General features: G+C 39.1%; 1 protein-coding gene across 6 annotated transcripts in view; it reads right to left on the minus strand.

Annotated features, from left to right (window-relative positions):
- Nucleotides 1–2,293: 2,293 nt before the first annotated feature.
- LOC143018193 (uncharacterized) overlaps nt 2,294–20,189 on the minus strand; it is a 45,642-nt gene continuing 27,746 nt past the window's right edge. For 3 of the 6 annotated variants that reach the window (XM_076173385.1, XM_076173381.1, XM_076173386.1), the window contains 7 exons: nt 15,529–15,612; nt 14,796–14,984; nt 12,876–12,958; nt 11,860–12,080; nt 11,722–11,766; nt 4,653–4,851; nt 2,294–4,294 (listed from right to left, as the gene is read on the minus strand). In XM_076173385.1, coding sequence (XP_076029500.1) covers nt 4,140–4,294; nt 4,653–4,851; nt 11,722–11,766; nt 11,860–12,080; nt 12,876–12,958; nt 14,796–14,984; nt 15,529–15,612 — 976 coding nt within the window. In that variant the 3' untranslated portion in view covers nt 2,294–4,139. The remainder of the gene's footprint in view (nt 4,295–4,652; nt 4,852–11,721; nt 11,767–11,859; nt 12,081–12,875; nt 12,959–14,795; nt 14,985–15,528; nt 15,613–20,189) is intronic. The other 3 variants (XM_076173382.1, XM_076173383.1, XM_076173384.1) reach the window with 3 other exon arrangements.

Here is a 20,189-nt window from a genome sequence, read left to right on the forward strand (position 1 = left end):
AAACCTCAAGAAAAAATCAGGAGTTGGGGTCGTATACAGTTTGCTGATGTATAACAACATTGTTCTGGCAACTTCTGTAACAGCCTCACTGTTCCTTTCTATCCATCAGTGATGAGGAGAGGGTCCTGCAGCCTGGGTGACTGCTGGTTTTCCATATCATCTCATCCTGGCTTGCGCTATGGAGAGGCATTCCAGCTTCATCTTACAGTGCACGTCCATGTTCGACATTGACCAACACAGGCCATCATAAGTGAAGTGAATGTACTAGTAAATGCTTGTATACAGTACAGTAGCCCTGCTTTACAAAGGGGGACAAATATGAATCAAGTAGTTTTAGAGGGATCAACCGAGTGTAGTTGAAAAGGCATATAGGTGTTAATGAGTGGCTTGATGGTGAAGTTGCCCTTGTGTAGATGAATATGGTTGATTTCATGCAAGATCTATTTGTGATGGAAGCTGGGCTGCAACCATGCTAAACTTGAAATGAAGAGGGCTGGACCTATATGATGCAACTGTGATGCAGAGATGTGAGGGATAAGCTATATTGCTCCTGAATACACAGTTATCTTCAAGCATTCCATTACTTTCATTCTCTTCCTGGGTATAACTCAATTCTGTGAGCATATTGCTAAAGTACAGATAATTTCCAAGAAGCTTGCAATTTACCTTGTTCACTTTGGATTACTGATTAAGTTTAGAACTGTTCTGATAGATGCAATTGTTCCTAAATAACTCCCTCTTGCTCACTAGCTTTCCTTTGTGCTTCATTCAGCTTTGCGTTCTGCTCTGCAAGTTCCTTGTACACTTATACTGCTCTCGTGATTCTAGAATGCAGTATGGACCTGCTGAAGTATATCTACTGATTGAAGATTGGGAGTAGCCTGATGCTCCCCTGTTGCCTATCCCCTTGTTAAACCCAGCACCTGACAAGGAACTGCTGGGCTCAAGAGCAGCTAAAGAACTTCCAACCACCATTCCATTGCTGGGTCCAGGACTTGTTATTGGTGAAAATTATATGGAATATGGAGAGGAAATCTTGGTGGTGATGATGTAATCACATTGGGTTTAAGGGCTGGGAGGATTTTTTCCTTGAAGTGCTCTACTGCCATACTCAAAATGTCTTAGTTTTGATGGTCTGGATAAATCGCATCTATATATGAACTTCACTGACAGCCTTTAGAAATATATATCCCCCATTGGAAGCTATTATTCTGTAGCAAAATGTAAAACTGTATTTTGAAAACACTGTAGTGGCTTAAATCGGTACACTCTGCAGCCAACTGAACACTAGTACCTCGTCCCTCTGTCACCTGTCTCTTTCCCATTGGTCATTTGATTGGTTATGAACAAGGTAATGCAGTTATCAATTTTGTCTACATGTTGTTCTTTCAGTTATAATTCATGTAGAATCTGAATCAGTGCTCACTGGGCTCCTACACTGTTTTCAAAACATCATGTTTTTGCACTTTGCACTAGAACAGTAGGCTTGTTTTTTATGGTGATACCAAGTACATTGAAGTTCATATACAGTGTATTTATTGTATATATATATATTTAAATATCCAGGAGGTGCCAAGATAAGAATGAGGGAGGGGGTTGGATGGGAGTGGAGTATGTGGTGATGGAATGGGTGCGAGTGGATTTTATATTTTTTTTGGCTACCCCCCCTTGAAGGGGGGAAAAAAACTTTGGTATATGTATGTACATATATACTGAAGGACCTTACCCCTTTTTGGAGTGACCAAGTCAAAATCACACATGAAATAATTATTTCACCAGTAGTTTCCCTACAAGTCTGAGTAGGTGCTCTTACACCATCACAACATGAAGGTGAAAAGATACTGGGTACTCACAACCACTGAACAAATGTGTTTACGAGTTTGTGTGTGTGTGATTCACCATGGTCTTGGATCATGTGTTGGACTCATGATCAATATCAATTTCCCTCCCAGAAGAGAACTCAAGAGCTCATATATAACCGATATATGGGTAATGCTGTGACCTTACATGCACACACACCCCAAACTCCCCATCCCCGAGTTGGAATAATGATTTACAGCTCTGCGATACTTTAATTATTTCAGGCCTGGGCAAGATTTGAACCCGGACCGCTGTAGGGGTGGCCGCAAATGTTACCACTGCACCATTGAGTCATGTGTATTTGTGTGTGCATGCACAATTGATGCAATCAGTTGGCTTTTCTCTTGCCATGTTTCTGCTTTCAATCAATTTGTATAGGATTTCATAGGATTTTTGACATACACTGTCTTGTTATTCCAAACTAAAAATCAAATTCTGATCCTAAGGTATATTTTTCTGTACTGCACTCAACGTGATCAATATCAGGACTGATCACTACATAAACTGAATGACCAACTATGCTGGGTCTGGAGAATATGAGCTTGGGTATAAGACTAATGTAATAAAATCTTGGTGATGAACCACTTGCCCTGCAACCAATTCGGAAGAACGCCTGCAAGGACTTTCAGACTGAAAGACATGTTCATAATTAAAGCCATGGGAAACACAAATGACTGGAAAAGTATTGGTGTGAATACAGTCTACAGAGTAAAATGAATGGTATTCAGCATATAAAAGGCAAGAAGCAGCAATTTTATGGCAAATATGAACAAACTTATTCAACCAGTATCAGTCTAAAATTGGACTAATTTTGACTGCATACTGGTACTTCTGGGTATTAGACAGTACTGGAAAAGTACAGATGAAAAATACATCAAATATATATATATTCAAATATGCAAATATGAAACACAACTGTTGACTCTACTGTACCGAGTGACGTTATACCAAAATATCTGGGAAAAAATAAATTAAATAAATAACAAAAAATAATAATAATAATATCCCCCCACACTGTACATGCATGCTTCATTTCAATGTATTCTTGTATGCCTTCACAACTTTTAGCGTTGCACAGAGAGGCTTTTCAAATTTACAATTCACGATGAAGGAACTTTCTTGGGAGAATTACGTACTGTGGTCCAATGCTTGACTGGGTTACCACAAAGTCCTTTTGAATAACTATACTAGTGTACAGCTTGTAAAAGAACACACTGACTAACAGTGCTTCAACAAACAATGCATAGACAATGTGGTCAGTTTTATCTAACTGCACTCATATTTACAACTACAGTTCCTTCATTTACCTTGTTGGCCACCTCATGGTCCTCCCTCCTTCCACAAAGTATTCATTACCAATCATTTTTGTTTTATCTTTTAACTGTTTCCACTGTAAGCTCCACACAAGCACAACAGAAACATGCCTTAGTCACTATGTAAAGGCCAGCTGTCCAACTCACAACGATTTTACTGATAATCTTAACAATAAATCTCAGGTCAGCTCTGTTACACCAAATTAGCAGATATAATCATCTTAAAAATGTTACCTTTGGTTTTATTCCATGAAATAAACCTGTATACATGGTTGGTGGGTCCCTTTAGACAAATACTTGCCAGTCACTCCGAGTTTAACAATCTTGGTCATTCTTCTTCAACTTGCACAAACTAACACATCTAATATGCAGTCCAGTGGAGGGAGGGGGAGGGGGAGGGAGAGAGTGAGAGGAGAGGAGAGAAAGTGTGAAAGAGACAGTGAGAGGAGAGGGTGAGAATAGAGAAGAGAAGAGTGAGTGAGAAGAGAGAGTGAGAATAGAGAGAGGAGGAAGAAATATTTGTCTATTAACAATAACAAAAAAATAAATAATGATAATCATCTTGTAATGAGCAGCTGAGACTAAAACCCAAACAGTATTTGGGCACATCAGTAAATGACTGGTGACCTACAAATAGAAATAAACAGAACATGTACAATCCCTGGCAGAGCAAGTGCCTGTCTCCGGAACATCCCATCCTTTCCTAACAAGCACAAGGAAATGCTTCACTTGGAAAGGAAAAGTCATCTAGGAACTTGCACAATCATAATCTCTTGCACTCTAACAGCAATATTTTATTATGTTTTCATCAGGGTCACAGATGTGCATCTATACACCTTTATTCTCTTCCTCTTCCTGTCATTTCATTCCTTGATGTCTGAAGTCCATTGGGCTGAAAGGGCAGATGAGGAAACAGCTCCATTTTCCTAAGGTTCTCTAATGATTCCTCTCACTTTTAATCACATTTCACTTGGGCACAAAGGACTGACTAGTAAACCCAAGGCCAAATCCCTTGTGTGTGTGTGTTGCCAATCGAGCCATTTCATACTGCCGCTCCATGTTCATGAACAGCGATTCTTGCTGGTTCAACTGGTCAGGTAACTCCTTGCTTTTGTCAGATTCTGTTGTGAAAGAGTAAATGTATTAGTACTTAATCCCTCTATCTACAGTAAACTCGCGCTTATCCAAACTATTATGCTAAATGTGACGGGTGAGGAGAGTTAAGGTTGTTACAAATGAGTATGGTAGGGATAGGATGACTTCATCCTTTCAGTGCAGAGATGAGAAGGGTGCCCGTTTTTTTTTTTTTTTTTTTTTTTTTGTCATAACATTTACAGTATCAAGAAAGAAAGGAAAAAGAAAGGAGGAGAAATATGTGTGTGCATGTACATGTTAGGTAATACAGTATTACAGATTTATTTTTCTAATTTTTCTCTTACTAGGTAGCTATTCTTATATTCAAAATCTGCCAATCCTTACCATTGTTGGTTGCATTTCTGACACCCATGAGTCTTTTGAATTTTTCAGCCATTTTGCCATCCCTATCATTGGAGAAAGTGGTAGCTTCCCAAATAGATTTGTTAGTTCCTCCAGGTGCTATTTGGGACTGGCTAGTACCTGCTGCAGCTGCTGGTATTTGGCTTCCTAGTGTGGCGACAACCCCTGGAGTCGGTTTGCTCTGACAGAAAAATAAGTAATACTTTAAGACAGTAAACATAACAACAAAACTGATACAAAAATATGTGGTTATAATCTCATGGATGAGAGATGAGAGGAAAGATGGGAGGTACCATGAGCATGTGGGCATAAAAAAATAAACACATGACACAAAGCTTCTAAGGTTGATGAAGACAAGACTGGATTTATCTTGTAATAATTTACAAAGCACTTTCCATCAAAAGGTGGAAAATGACACTAGCTCTAGTAGGTATTCTGACAAAAATTACTCCCTACATTCCTTTCCTTTCACCCTGGAGTTCAAACATCCACCCCCACACATTGTGGTACCACTATTGACTGCTAATTAGTGACCCATGTTCGAGTCCCGCCCACCCCAGAAAAATTTCAGCATTGCTGTACTGGGAGCCAGCACTCCAACTCTGGTGGGAAATGAGTTGGCAGTGCATGTGTGTAAGGACATAGCCCATAGATCTGGCTATATACGAGCTCTGAGCTCTCATCCAGGAGGGTAATAGCTTTCAACTTCCTCCTATTGTATAACTTCCCAAAATCTGTCACCAACGGCCTCAGATCTTTCTCTGACCCAGCCACAAGCAGTGTCATCAATATACAGCAATTGGCACACCTCTCATTTTCTTCCAGCCTCTAACTTTCACCAATCCTTTCTCCCATCAACCTTGCATGTACCTTGTGTACCACCCCATTCATATACACATTAAACAGCCATGGCAACATGACCCTGGCACATGACCACCTTAACCTCAAACAACTTTCTCACCATTCCCAACCCTAATGTGAGTTCCACTCAATCAATCATTGCCTTGAGTTTCATGTAGTGGACAATCCACTTCCCCACAGTGGCTGGCAACAGTCTTTGAAAGCTCCCACTGATCTCTCTGGGACTTTGGACAGTTGTCTGATCAGTGTATTTACCTAGTATTTACCTAGTTGTATTTTACGGGAAGGGGAGCTAAGCTCATGGGGTCCCGTCTTCATATCTCATTTTATCTAAACTATTTTTAAATTCATGTACTATTTTTGCACACACCACTTTCTCATCTAACTTGTTCCAACTGTTTATTACTCTGTGAGGAAAGCTGTTCTTTTTCAAGTCTCTTCTATAGCTGTCTTTTTTTTAATTTCTTTCCGTGTCCTCTTGTATTTCTGTCATCCCATTTTATCAGATTCTCTCTGTCAGTAATTTCTATGCCTTTCATGATTCTGTAAATAGCTATCAAATCTCCTCTCTCTCTTCTTTGCTCTAGTGTCTGTAGTTCAAGTTTTTCTAGTCTCTCTTCATATGATAGTTTTGAGAGTGTTGGTGCCAGTTTTGTAATTGCTCTTTGTATTCTTTCAAGTTTTTTTTATACATTTTTTTGTATTTGGTGACCATATCGTTGCTGCATATTCCAATCTTGGTCTTATCAGGGTGATTAGGATTTTCTTCACCATTTCTTCATCCAGGTATGTAAATGCAACTTTGATTGTTCTTATTAAATTATAAGTTTCTCCAAAAATCTTATTTATATGTTTCTCAGGTGACATATTATTCATAACAATGACTCCCAGGTCCTTCTCATTTTCTACTTTTTTTATTCCTTCTTCTCCCAATTTATATGCTCCTGTTATTCTGTTTTTGCTTTTTCCAAATTCCATTATACTACACTTTTTTGTATTGAACTCCATCTCCCACTTCCTACTCCATTCCTGTACTATATTTAGATCTCTCTGTAGTGATTCACAATCTTCTTCAGTTTTCACTCTTTTCAGTAGTTTTGCATCATCTGCAAAGAAGTTCATATAGCTTTCTATTCCTTCATCCATATCATTAATATATATAGCAAACATTATTGGGGCCAGAACTGTTCCTTGCGGAACACCGCTTATTACTTCATCCCATTTTGAGTGCTGGTTTCTTATCACTACTCTCATTTTTCTTTCTTGCAAAAAGTCTTCCATCCAATTTAGTAGTTTTCCCTGTATTCCTCCTTCAGTTTCTAATTTCTTAAGCAACTTCTTGTGGTACTTTGTCAAAAGCTTTCTTTAGGTCTAGAAATGCACAGTCCGCCCATCCATCTCTTCCTTGTATTATATCTATTAGCTTTGAATAGAAACATATTAAATTGGTGACGCATGATCGTCCTTGTCTGAATCCAAATTGCCTTGGATTTAACACTTTGTTTTTTCTAAATATTTTACCCATCTACTTTTGATAATTCTTTCACAAATTTTTGCTATTGTACTTGTTAGAGAGACTGGTCTATAGTTTGTAGGTTCTTCTTTATTTCCTCCTTTATATATAGGTACTATATTTGCTTTTTTCCAATCTTCTGGAACTTTTCCTTCTTTCAAGGAGCTGTTTAGTATGCTATGTATTTTGTCTGCCAGTTCATTCCTGCATTCTTTCAGAATCCAGTTTGCTATATCATCTGGTCCATGCAATTTTCTGACATCAAGATTACTCAAGTGTGTCAATATTTCATTCTTTGTTACTTCTATTTCTTCCATAGGGGGGACTTTCTCTTTCCATTCAATCTCTTCAGGTTGTATGTTCTCCCTTGTAAACACTGATTTAAAATGTTTGTTCATAATTTCCGCCATTTCTATTTCCTCAGTGTATTCAACTCCCTCTTGTCTTAATTTCTCCAAGTCTTGTTTGTTTTTCAGTTTATTGTTTACATATCTGTAGAATAGTTTTGGTTGCTCTTTACACTTTTCTATGACATCTTTTTCATATTTTCTCTTTTCCTCTCTGCACGTTTGTACATATTCATTTCTATAACCGGTATATATTTTCCATTTTTCAGGTCTTCTGTCTTTTTTCCATCTGGTCCAGGCTTTGTCTCTTTTGTCTTTTAACTCCCTACAACTTTTGTTGTACCAACATTTTACATATTCTTTTTCTTGTTTTTGTCTTGGGACATACTTTTCCACTCCTTTTTTGTAAATTTTTGTCAAAATATTCCATTTCTCTTCCACTGTTGTTTCTTCTTTGTATATTTCTTCCCAGTTTTCTTGTTGAAAGAATTCTCTTATTTTATCAAAGTTTGTTTTTTCATACATCATTCTTCCTTTTCTATATTGCTCATTTCTTTTCATATATTTTTCTTCATTAAGTTCCAGTTCAATCAATATGTGGTCACTTTTACTTATTAGTGTTTTATATTCAATCTTGTCCACTATTCTAGGTTCAGATGTAATTATTAAGTCTAGTCTCGATGGTTCTTCTTCATTTCTATACCTGGTGTTCTCCTGTATCCATTGTGTCATTGTATGGTCAGTAATCATCTCAAGTAGAGCGTTTCCCCATGAGCCGTCTCCACCCTTTACTGTCATTTCTTCCCAGCAGATTTCTTTGCAATTAAAGTCGCCCATTATAACTATTCTTCCTCCATCTTCCATTATTTTATTTAATGTTATCTTTGTGTCCTCTAACATACTTTTATGTTCACTCTCCTCCCATGAGGCTGTTTTCGGAGGCACAATTTATCACAAATTTTCTGCTCTTCTTATCTCTGTCTTCCACTTCTATCATAATCATCTCTACTGTATTCTTTCCATATATGACACCCTTCACGTTTATATCCTTCTTAGTCAGGAACATAACTCCACCCCCTTGCTTTTTCTCTCTGTTTTTAATCCAATAGTTATATGCATCATGTCCTACACTGTTGGGTAGTAGTGGGCCTTTTAATTTAGTTTCTACAATTCCCATTATGTCCGGTTCTTTTTCTTTCAAATAATCATTCAGCTCATTCAATCCTGTTATTAATCCATCTATATTTGTGTAAGACACTCTTAGTTTTCTGTCACTTCCATTGTGTTCTCTGTTTCCCTTTTGTTTTTCTCTTGTATGTCGAACTGCCTTAGTTTCATATTCACTACTCTCCAATAGAATCTCTCTTTCTCTGACTCTGTTCTGCTCTCGTTTTTTTTCTTAGCTTCAAGTCTTTTCTGCTTTTCTTCCTCTCTTTCCTCTTTATTCATTTCCCTTTTTATCCATACCTTTTTATATTGTTCACTTGTTGCTAGTTTCCCTGTTTTGGATAAGATATTCTCTGCCGTCGTTTGTGACCTGAATTTAATCTTAATTGGTCGGGTCTTATCTGTACTATACTTTCCGAGCCTGAATTTTTCCTCAATTTCCTTCAGAATTTCTGGTTCATCTTCCTGAACTAGTTTTAGTAAACTGCTTACTTTTTCATTTTCCTCATTGGTTCTTGAGGTTCTATCTGGGTTATGTTTCTCTTCCATTCCTAATATAATTATACATTTCTTTTTGTCAGCTAAGTCTCTTACTATATTCTCCTTCTGTCTCATCACTTTAATAACTGAGTCTTCAGTTTGTTCTCTCATTTGCTGTTTAATTATATCAGTAAATGCAACTTTACTGTTTTCTTTTATCGACTTCCATCCCTCTCTGTTTTCTTTACTATTCCTCTTCAATTCCTCATTCTCCACCTTTACTTCTTTTAACTGTCTTTTCAGGTTTTCTATTTCATCAGTTAAGTTTTTGTTCGTGGGACTGTTTCTATGTCACTGACTCAAAGTAGTACAAAAAAAGGAGAGTAGTACTGGTTGACTGATCTCCATGTGTGAAAAAGTAAGAAATACAGATGAAGTTGATAAAGAGAGATCTTGGGCCCAGTCTAGAGATAGAGTGCCAGGCCCTCATGGTTGCACCTCTTAACCCCTTCCATACGGTGCCGCATACGTAGGCGGCATGAGGAGCAAATGGATATGCGAGGCTACCATATCGGCGTCTTGATTATATTTATTGTAGTTGCCCCTGCATTTTTACATTCTCCCTAATCTGCCCTTAATCACATTCTCTATGGTTTTCAAAAGTCACGGGTGAAAGAGAGAACGATTGATATAAGCGGTGACTATATTTTATGATGTGAGTATTATTACGACATGTCGTATGGCTGGCATTGGCTGCTGCCCGCAAGATTTAAGGCCCGTACTGAAGAGGTTAATAGAGGTCAGGGGAAGGATTGTGAAAATGGGCAGATTTGCTGTCCATCTTGCAGGAAAACCACATGCAGGTACCTATCACTGCAAAAACTTTGGACTGCCCTTGACATCTCTTCCCCTATCCAATATATCTGCAATACCTCCATCAATGCCTTCCTGTTTATGTCATCATAAATGTTCTCTATTTATATATCAAAGGCTTCTTCCCTTTTATAACAGAGGTAGCCAAATATAAGGGGGGAGAATTCAAAGGCATGCACTCTCATCTACTACCCTTGTTTCCCTCTTAGCTCCTCAGGAATGAGGGTCATCATCACTCTACATAGTGAAGTGTTTTCTCAAATACAAAGAATGATATGTGGCTATGGTCCACAGTCCCATGTGGTAACTGCATATAACTGTGTCATAAGTAACTCAATACAAGAATACTACCACCACACTCCCCTGGAACCCTCTTTAGGCCTTTGTACATTTTAATTACAAAGGATTACAAAGGCGGAGCATGCCGACAGGAGACCTTTTGGTCCATATACAGGTCGGGTGCGAAAAAAAATCATATTAATAATAAAACAATAAATAAAAAATATAATAATGTAAATAACAAATAAAATACATAAATAAATGCATAGGTATAGTTAAATAATAAAGAAACAGGTAAATAGTAAATAATAATAAATTGACACACAGGGTATAACTAATAATAAATGAAAATCAGACAGACAAATGATAACAAAACAAAAACAAATAATATAGAATAAATTATAATCATTACAGCATCTTACTTAGGTATTTATCTAAATTATTCTTAAAGCTTCGAACTGAACTACATTGCACTAACTGTGCAGGAAGTTTATTCCATTCATTCACTACACGGTTGGCAAAGTTGTTTCTACCTACTTCCAAATTGAATCTATTTCCGGACAGTTTGAGACCATTGTTTCTTGTCTGATTCTCATTCAATGTGAAGATTTGGTCACTTTTGATGTTGTCAATTCCCTTTAGAATCTTAAAGACCTGTATCAAGTCACCTCTGAGTCTACGCTTTTTTAGGGAAAACAGATTCATGTGTTTTAGTCGATATTCGTATGATTTATTTTTGATATTTGGAATCAGTTTTGTGGCTCACCGTTGTACTTTTTCCAGTCTGTCAATGTCTTTAATGAGATTCGGTGACCATACGGAAACAGCATATTCCAAATCTGGACGAACTAACGATTTATATAGCTTGTTAATGAGTGATGGACTTTTGAAATCAAAAGATTGCACAACGGTTACTTTCTAAATGATGTTCGATAGCATCTCTGATGATAGTTTCCATTATTTTTCCTACGATTGAAGTCAAACTTATAGGCCTATAGTTATTTGGTTTCTTTTTGTCACCTTTTTTGAATATGGGAGTAACGTTAGCTAGCTTCCATTCTCTTGGGACATCTCCGGATATGATGGATTTCTTGAAAATAATTTCTAATGGAACAACAATCTCATTTTTCATTTCCTTTAAGATTCTTGGATGCCAACCGTCAGGCCCTGATGTTTTATTAACTTTGAGTTTGTCTATACACCTTTTAATTTTTTCTTTTGTTATATTTACCGTAGTAAGTTTACCCAAGACTTTTCACAGGTTTCAGTTTGGAATTCACTTTGAGGTGTTTCGTTTACGAATACCAAGCTAAAATAATTGTTTAAGATATTACACATTCCTTCATTTGAATATTCAAGTTGACCGTCATCAGATAATAGTGGACCAATGTGATTTCTAACAACCTTTTTATCTCTAATGTAACTATAGAATTCTTTCGGATTCTCTTTGGATTTCTCAGCGATGTTCATTTCGTATTGTCATTTTCTTTTTCTTATTGTCTTTTTTAAATCTCTCTGTATTGATACATACCTTATTGCCCCAGAGTAGTTTCCTCTTCTGCTCCTGTTCTGCAAACTTGAAAGGATTCATAGCAGCTGGATTATAAGTTCATATTGTTGTTTTCTTTTTCTTATTGTCTTTTTTAAATCTCTCTGTTTTGATACATACCTTATTGCCCCAGAGTAGTTTCCTCTTCCGCTCCTGTTCTGCAAACTTGAGAGGATTCATAGCAGCTGGATTATAATAAGTGGGAAGGCTGATTCCAGTCTGCTTCTGCACCTCTGCTACTTGTGCCTCCAAGCTCTGTTTCAACAAATCTGCAGCATTGAAGTTCGGGTTGGCTGCCTTCAATGCTGCTAACTTCTGCTGAGCATCTGCGGGTGGAGAAGCTATGTTTACATAAAACTTGAAGTTATACATTATATATGTAAGTACATACCAAAAGACCTTCCTCCCTTGTATGGGGGGTTGGCCAAGTCAAAACACACAATATTTTCAGTTGGTATTTTCATCTTTTCTAGTATTTCACTGGGTAAGAATAATAATAATAAGAAGAAGAAGAAGAAAAGGAAGAAGATGAAGTAGTTAATGAAAATTGTGGCCACAATTGAGTAGACATAGAATAATTCCCAAGCCTCCAGGCCTATACCACACATAAAGAAGTAACCACCAAAAGGCTTCTAAATAAATTTCAACATCACTTAATATCCAAAACCATCAAAATCAAACCAGATTCAACACAAAGCAACAAATGAAGGGGGGGGGGGGAGGTGTCAGATGAATATATATACATATAGCAAGGGCTCATTCCCCCTTACCATGGAGGCAGCTAAAATACATACATATACCAGTCTTTTTCCCCCTTACACAGGGGGTAGCCAAAAAGAAAAAATCATAGAAAACACTCACCCATTCCATTTCCTATATATTCCACTCCCCTGCAGCTAAAATGAAAAGGCATAATTTCACTCCCACCCATTCCACTCCCATCCACCACCCCTCCCTCCCTCTCATCTTTGCTCCTCCTGTATGATGGTGTGAGGAGAAAGTTAAAAGTATATGTGGGCAAAAGTTATGGTGATGAAATGTACACGGGTGGAAGCGAGATGAATATACATGAAATGTACAAGGGTGGAAGCGAGATGAATATACATGTCCATAAATAATAATAATAACAATCTTACCTTTCCTTATATCAATTGGTCTCTTTCTTTCTACATTACGATCATACCGTCTTCGGTCCCTATCTCTGGAACGTGACCTGGACCTGTAATTCAATGCAAGAAATTAAACACACATACATACATATACCAAGGGCTTTTCCCCCCTTACAAGAGAGTAGCCAAAGTCAAAGACATAAATCCACTCCCACTCATTTTATCCCCACACACTCCACTACCATCCACCACCCCTTATTATTAAACATAAAAAATAATAGCTCTTTCACACCTAAGGTCTGCAGAATGAAATAATAAATTCTTAGCTAGTAAATAAATCTTATTTGTTGTCCTTATTCTGACAGTGCTATGGATACAAAAAACATTGAAAGTAGTGAAAACTGGCAAGGTATCTAGGTTGGATGGGTGTCATGCAGACTGTTACACAAAAGGAGGAACTTTTATAGGGGATTGGCTAGTGAGGTTGTTTAATGTGAGCTTAAGGGATGGAATTTCCTGAAGCACTGAAGGAATGCTTGTATAGTTCCACTTAATGGAAAAGGAGACAAATTTGATTGTAGTAGTTTTAGAGGAAGCCTGTTGAATGTAATTGGAAAGGGATATAGGTGGATGTTAACTAAAGAGGATTGGATTGACTGATCCCCCCCCTCCCCCCAGTTAGTAGAGCTTGTGTTAGAACTGGAAATGGTAACTGGTCTGAGAAGGTAAGGTTACACTGGGGTTGTGTAATGTCACCATTGTTGTTCAACATGTACATGGATGGGTGGTATTCTTATCTTGGCTCCTCATGGATGACTGGTTATCCCTGCACCTCACCCATTGCCCTGGGTAGGAAGCAATGTAACAAGACAAAGCACATCCACAGCAAGGCTGCTTCATTGAATCAGCTAATCCCCACTTTCTTTCCCGTCATGCAGAAACATTGAACATGGGGAGAAATCCCTTTGGGCTGCTGGCTGCATCAAAATATCATTCACACATAACCACTCCCTAACCCACCCTCTCTACACTTCCCTCCACACATCACAGTATCATCTACATATTTGGATGTAAAGGTGATAGGCAAGGGACTACAGATGGTTACTAAGTGTGGAGGGAAGTGGGAGGCTAGACAGTTGTTGTTTGCTGATAACACTGCTTGTGGCTGGATCAGAGGAGGGCCTACAGCAATTAGTGACAAAGTTTGGGAGGGTAGGTGTGAGGAGAATGTTGAAAGTAAATATAGGAATAAGGTGATGAAATGTATAAGGAGTGAGGGTGGCAGTGAGCTGGAGGTAAGTCTTAAAGGTGAGAGGCTGGAAGAGCTGAATAGTTTGAAGTATTCTGGAGCACATGTAGCAGGGAATGGATGAGTTAGGTAGGGGAAATTTCACTCACCACCTTCACTTCCAATATCATTTACTCTCTCCCTAACCCAACATGCTTCCCCTCTTTTCACTTACACAAAATGTCTATTAAATACCTAACTCACTTCACATCCATTTTCCTCTTGGACTTCCTCTCCTTGCATTTTCCCACTGCTCTCTTTAACCTGTACTTCTCATTTGGTTTCTCAATCTTTGCAACCACTTCTTGTATGCCAGCTTCTTTCTTTACCATCAGTGCCTTCACATCTTCATCCCACTATTCACTACTCCTTTTCTTTATTACCCCATTTCCTCCTTGAAATGTGCCTATTTTTCCTATGCTCCCATTTCTCCTTTATCATTCATTACACCCCATACTTCTCTCTGCTTTGCCAATTTACCTTGCTCACTTTCAGCACCTCTTTGGCTCCCTCCCTTTTCTTCTTTCCTTCTAACAAATAATAACTAGACAATTGACTGCCTTCTCTCCTGAACACAACTGTTTCCATTATAGCCACATATTTCCCGTTCCACATAGGATATATTTCTTCCTTTTCTTCTACTAAACCCTGGGGTTTACCTTTTGTCCCTTGAACGTGAGCGAGATCTCCTTCTCTCCCTACTGCGGGATCTTGACCTTCTACTCTTCCTATCATCATCTCTTCTCCTTCCACTTCGTTCCTCATCCTTGCTCCGTCTTGATGAACTCCTGCTAGGACTTGGAGAACGAGTACGTGGGCGATGGCGAGACCTTTCTCTTGACCTTGACCTGTAATAAAAAATTTCATTAAGGTAATTTCAATGTTAAATTATAAATGTGTTTGAGATCAAGTGTGTGGGATAGGTGCTTGGCTGGCTACTTCCCTTATAAAGGTGAAGAGGCCTTTAGGTATATAGATAGGACATGTGCATGGCCCTGGATATAGATAGGACATGTGCATGGCCCTGGATATAGATAGGACATGTGCATGGCCCTGGATAGATTTCTATGTCTAGCAGATGTGGGAAGGCAGGTGCTCGAGTACTGACATCCTAATTTGAACAAACATAAATAAAAGAGAAGATAGATTGTAAAGAATTGAGAAAGAGGAAATAGCGAGTTTATAGGCCCAATCTGAAGACCTAGGGTACCTCCATGTGGAGATAAGGGCATGGTGACCCCTTCTATCCAAGTGGCATCTGGGTCCTTGGTGGGGAGTTTGTTTTCCCTAACGTTTCTGCATTTTCTACTGGATGGTTATGCAGCCTCTTCCAAGCATATTGCACTAGCACTATTACCATTCAACTAAATTCTTTCAACCCATAAAACTTGCCTTGAGCGCCGACTGGATCCATGACTTCTTCGAGGTGACCTGGACCTTGACTTTCTCTGGTTCCCAGTTCTTTCATGTGGTGATCTGTGTTTAAAGGAAAAACCAACAATCATCAATCAATCCCTTGCCCTAGGTCTCTTGCAGGAGACCCATAATACCTAATCAAATAGCACTGGCCATTTGATGGGTCCATATGACACTAGAGGAAGAAATACTGTGTTGTTTGGGAAGTGTGGGATGAAATGTTCAATGTGCTCTGTGTGATGGCTACACCTACGGAAGTTTGATTCTGTGGCCAGGCCTATTCTGTAGTACTATTGAGTTGGATGGGGGTCCTAATGCATAATGCTAATGTGGTTCTTGATTCTCTTTAGAGGATCCTTTTCTGTGGGAGTCATATTTGGGGGGTTCAATGGAAATGGAATACCAAGTTCGATAGCCTGTCTTGATGAGCATATTTACTAATCTGGGTGTGAATGTGTTTTTATGCCATAGTTATGTTTGTTGAGGAAGGACGGGAGAGGACAGAAGACGGGTGAATGGAGAATGGTTGTATATGGAAAATGTTGTGATGCATGAGGTGGAATGGACGGGGGAATGGGGGGGGTGAGGTAGTGTGTGTGAGCAAAAATTTTGACACAGCCCAAAGGGATTTCTCCCCATCCTCTCCTTTATATGGGGGGACGGAGAGGGGGGGTCGCCGATTTAATGAAGCGGCCTTGCTGTGGATGTGCTGTGTCCTGCGACACTGCTTCTGACCCAGGGCAGTGGACAGGGTGCAGGGATGACCCGTCATCTAGGAGGTGCTATGATGGGAGGGAGGGTGGAGGGGTGTGGAGTGTTTTCGGGGATGGAATGGGTGGGAATGATTTTATGCCTTGTCCTTTTTGGCTACCTCCCTGGTAAGGGGGAAAAAGCCTTGGTATATGTATGTATGTATGTATGTTTGTGTAGTATCCAGTTCATGAGTTATTTTTTGTTGTTGTTGTTGTCATTCCCTAGACTGTCTGTCTGGGCAGTCCCGTCTCCCCAAGGAATGCCACAGCCAAAACTGGGTTTTCCCACAAATCCTTCATAGAGTGTATGTTGTGTTGTTTGTGTGCATGATTCTGTATAATGCAGTCTTCCATTATGTGTTGTATGGTATGGGGTGAAGTGTTGCATCCTGGGCAGCTGTTCACAATGCGGTCATCCAGCCTCTTCTGGTAGCTTAGAAGTGCTAGGTGGTGGCCGCACCACAGTCTGGCCAGGTGGACTCTGTCCTTTCATGAGAGAGAGGATTCAGAAGGGTGGATATCAGGGGATCTGGCATACAGCAGTGTGTTGTCTTTCAGTGTGTTAATGGAGCAGTGAGTGATATGATTATGAGTATGTTACCGGAGGCTGGTATTTGGCGGTTGTGGAGGAAGAGAAGAGATTATCTGTGTGTGATACAGGTCTTTGGGTGTTGTTTTAATGTTTCTTGGTGTGTGTGGGTGTTCTGCTATGTAGTGTAGCGGGTGTGATGTGTTTGTGGTGGCTGCGGCAAGTGCTTGTGTGCCTCTCATGTCGAGGTGGTCCTCGACTTTGAGGACCTTTGTTTCATGGTGTAAATGGTCTGTAGGTGTTGTATTTGTGCAGCCTGTAATTGTTTTTAGGGGTTTGTTTTGTATGATTTGAAGGGTGTTGTGGTGTGTCTCACCGAGATTAGGAGCCCATGCATGACTTGCATTATTCATCATTGAGGGTATGCATTGTTTGTATATTGTTGTATTAGTTTCTTTGTTTTGTCCAAATGTTGTTCCAGCGATTGACTTAAGTGCGTTAAGTCTAGGTGTGCATTTGTTTTTTATGTTTGTGATGTGTTGTTTGAAAGACATGGATGTATCGTATGTTACACCAAGAATTTTCGGTGTGTTTGTGTGTGGTATTAGAGTGTTGTTGATGTAGAGATGAGGTATGTATTTGTGTTCTTTTGTCCAGTTGGTGAGAAGCGTTGCTGTAGATTTGGTTGGAGCTATTTTGAGTCTGTTTGTGATGAACCATGTGTTGCGTGTATCAAGGTATGGCTGGATTATTTCTGCAGCTTTGTCTGTGTTACGATGTGTGCATGTGATTGTTATGTCGTCTGCATAGGAAGAGATTTGTATTTCTGAGGTGTCTGGTGTGGGTAAGTCATGCATGTATAGATTAAAGAGAGTGGGGGATAGAACAGAGCCCTGTGGTACTCCATTCTTAATGTTTCTGATGTGCGATGATTGGCCATTATATGACATGTAAGCATTCCCACCTGCCAGATAATTGGCCAGCCATCTTCTGGTGTTATTGTGCATGTCTGTGTTATATATTTTATTTGTTAGGTTGTGGCGGGGGATAGCATCAAAAGCTTTACTAATGTCGAATGTTATAAGAAGTGTTCTGTGGTGGGGCCTATCTGAATTTATGCCATCTAAAATTCTTTGTGTGAGGTTTATCAGAAGAGTGTTTGTGGAGTGTAGTGGCCTAAAACCGTGTTGAGAGTCAGCAAGGGGAATATGTGGTGTGACAAGTTTAAGTATTAGGCGTTCAATGACTTTAGAGGGGGTGCAGAGAAGTGTGATTGGGCAGTGCGATGTTGGGATTGTTGGGTCTTTGTTCGGTTTTGGAATGGTGATTATTTTACCATGCTTCCAGATGTCGGGTATAGTGTTGTGTTAATAGCTGTAGTTTGCAATGTTTGTGAGTGCGTGTATACCTTGTGGTCCAATGTGTTTTAGGTGGATGTTACTTATGTTATCATGGCCACAGGCAGATGAGTGCTTGAGATTATGTATTATGTGTTCTTTCTGACTGTCTATGATAGGTGTATAGTCTGAGTCTGTGAGAAAGTCTTTCTTACGACGAATAGTGCGTCGGTCGTTAGGGTGAGAAGTGAGATGGCTTGTCTGCAAAATGATTTATGAGTGTGTTTGCTTGTTGTCTGTTTGAGGGTAGATTGTCAGTTGTTGTGATTATTGCTACGTGAGAGCGTGTTGTGTTACTGTTGGATAGTGTAATGCTGTTGAGTGTTTTGTACAATTTGCTGGTGTTTGTTTTGTGATCAAGTGTATTGATAAAGTTTTGCCAATTTTGTGTTTTTTGATCATGTATTTTATTGGCAATCACAGTGTTTAGTGTTTGTATTTGGTCTGCTATGTTTTGAGGGATAGGTGTGGGGGTATTGCATTCAAGTGTGTCTCGTTGTCTGATGAGGCCTTGGATTTCTGGTGTGAAGTTGGGGTTGTGTGATTTTCTGTTGCCTCTAGGGATGTATCTCTTGTCTGCGTTTTGTATGATTGTATTAAAAGTGTGCACAACATTGTTTATGTTTGTGATTGGTATACTGTTAAGTGTTTCAAAATGTTGTTCTGTCTCTTCAGTAAAAGCTTCCCAGTTATGATGCTTCCCAGTATGTGTGTCTGTGGCCAACTGGGGTGCATCTTGTTTTGGTGGTGGTGATGATTGGAAGGTGGTCAGAACAAAGGGTTCCGACCACTCTCCATGATGTTGTTGGGGTTAGGCAGGGGGAGCAGAAGGTGATATCAGGAGAGGAGGGAGTGTATAGGGCTTGGTGTGGGATATGTGTATGATTATGTGTGTTGTTCATGATAGACAATGAGTCAAACTGAGTCTGTATATCAAGCCCTCTGTCTATGTCAGGGTTGTCGACATACCAGGCAGATGACTTGGCGTTGAAGTCACCACCCATGATCAGGTTGGGGATTGAGGCTAGTCGGCTAAATTGAGGCCTGAAGGTGTTTGGAACTGTGGGGGATGATTGGGGGGGAATGTACTTGTTAACTATTGTCAGTATTGATTTGTTGCCTGTGGGGATTCAAATGGATTGGATTTCTGTAGTGTTATCTGTGGTAGGGAGGAGAATTTTGGTTGTGGCACTTGTGTCCACAAAACAGATGGAGTGGTGGATCAGGGTGATGAGTCCACCGCCATTGCCGTCGGTCTGGTCTTGTCTGATGGTGGTGTAATTATGAAATGATGGTGTTTTGTGTGAGTGTCTTAGTTTTGTTTCTTGTATAATTGCAATGTGTATGTTGTGTTGTTTAAGGGGGTACGCGACACCTGGAGGTCATTTTCTAAAATATTTAGAGTAAAGAGCTGAAACTTCTCAGGTAAATAGGTATCCATATTGCCTACATTTTAGGTGAAGCAGAATGATGTATGTACACATGTACACATGTATGTATACCAGTAGCGACATTTAAAAGTGCACAGCACCATAATACGCGAACCAATTTGTTTTATATTTTGGCTATGATTAGTCAGTAGGCACACCTAGGGCCAGTCATTGAGTAATTGAACAATTTCCTTTATACTTTTGCATACAGGCATTTCAATTTTAATGTCTGGCAAAAATCGTGAAAAATACAATTTTTTTGCTCTTGTTTCCATTATTACTCCGAACTCTTTCATCCTATTCTAAATATTCGAATGATCGGCCCTAGCAGTTACTAAAAGTAATATTCCCTGTAAGTTTCACCTAAATCTGATGTATATTAGATTTTTTATGATTAAAAAAAAAGTAGAAAAATATCGAACGGAGATATGGCAACTTGAAATATGAATATATCTGTAACTTGCTTATAGTTTCACCAATTTGACTGATTTTTTCATGGCTTAATTCTTATTATATAATAAGTAAGTAC

The sequence above is a fragment of the Oratosquilla oratoria genome, chromosome 34 (genome assembly GCF_046742065.1).
Source record: "Oratosquilla oratoria isolate Oo_2021 chromosome 34, ASM4674206v1, whole genome shotgun sequence".
Classification (NCBI taxonomy): domain Eukaryota; kingdom Metazoa; phylum Arthropoda; class Malacostraca; order Stomatopoda; family Squillidae; genus Oratosquilla; species Oratosquilla oratoria.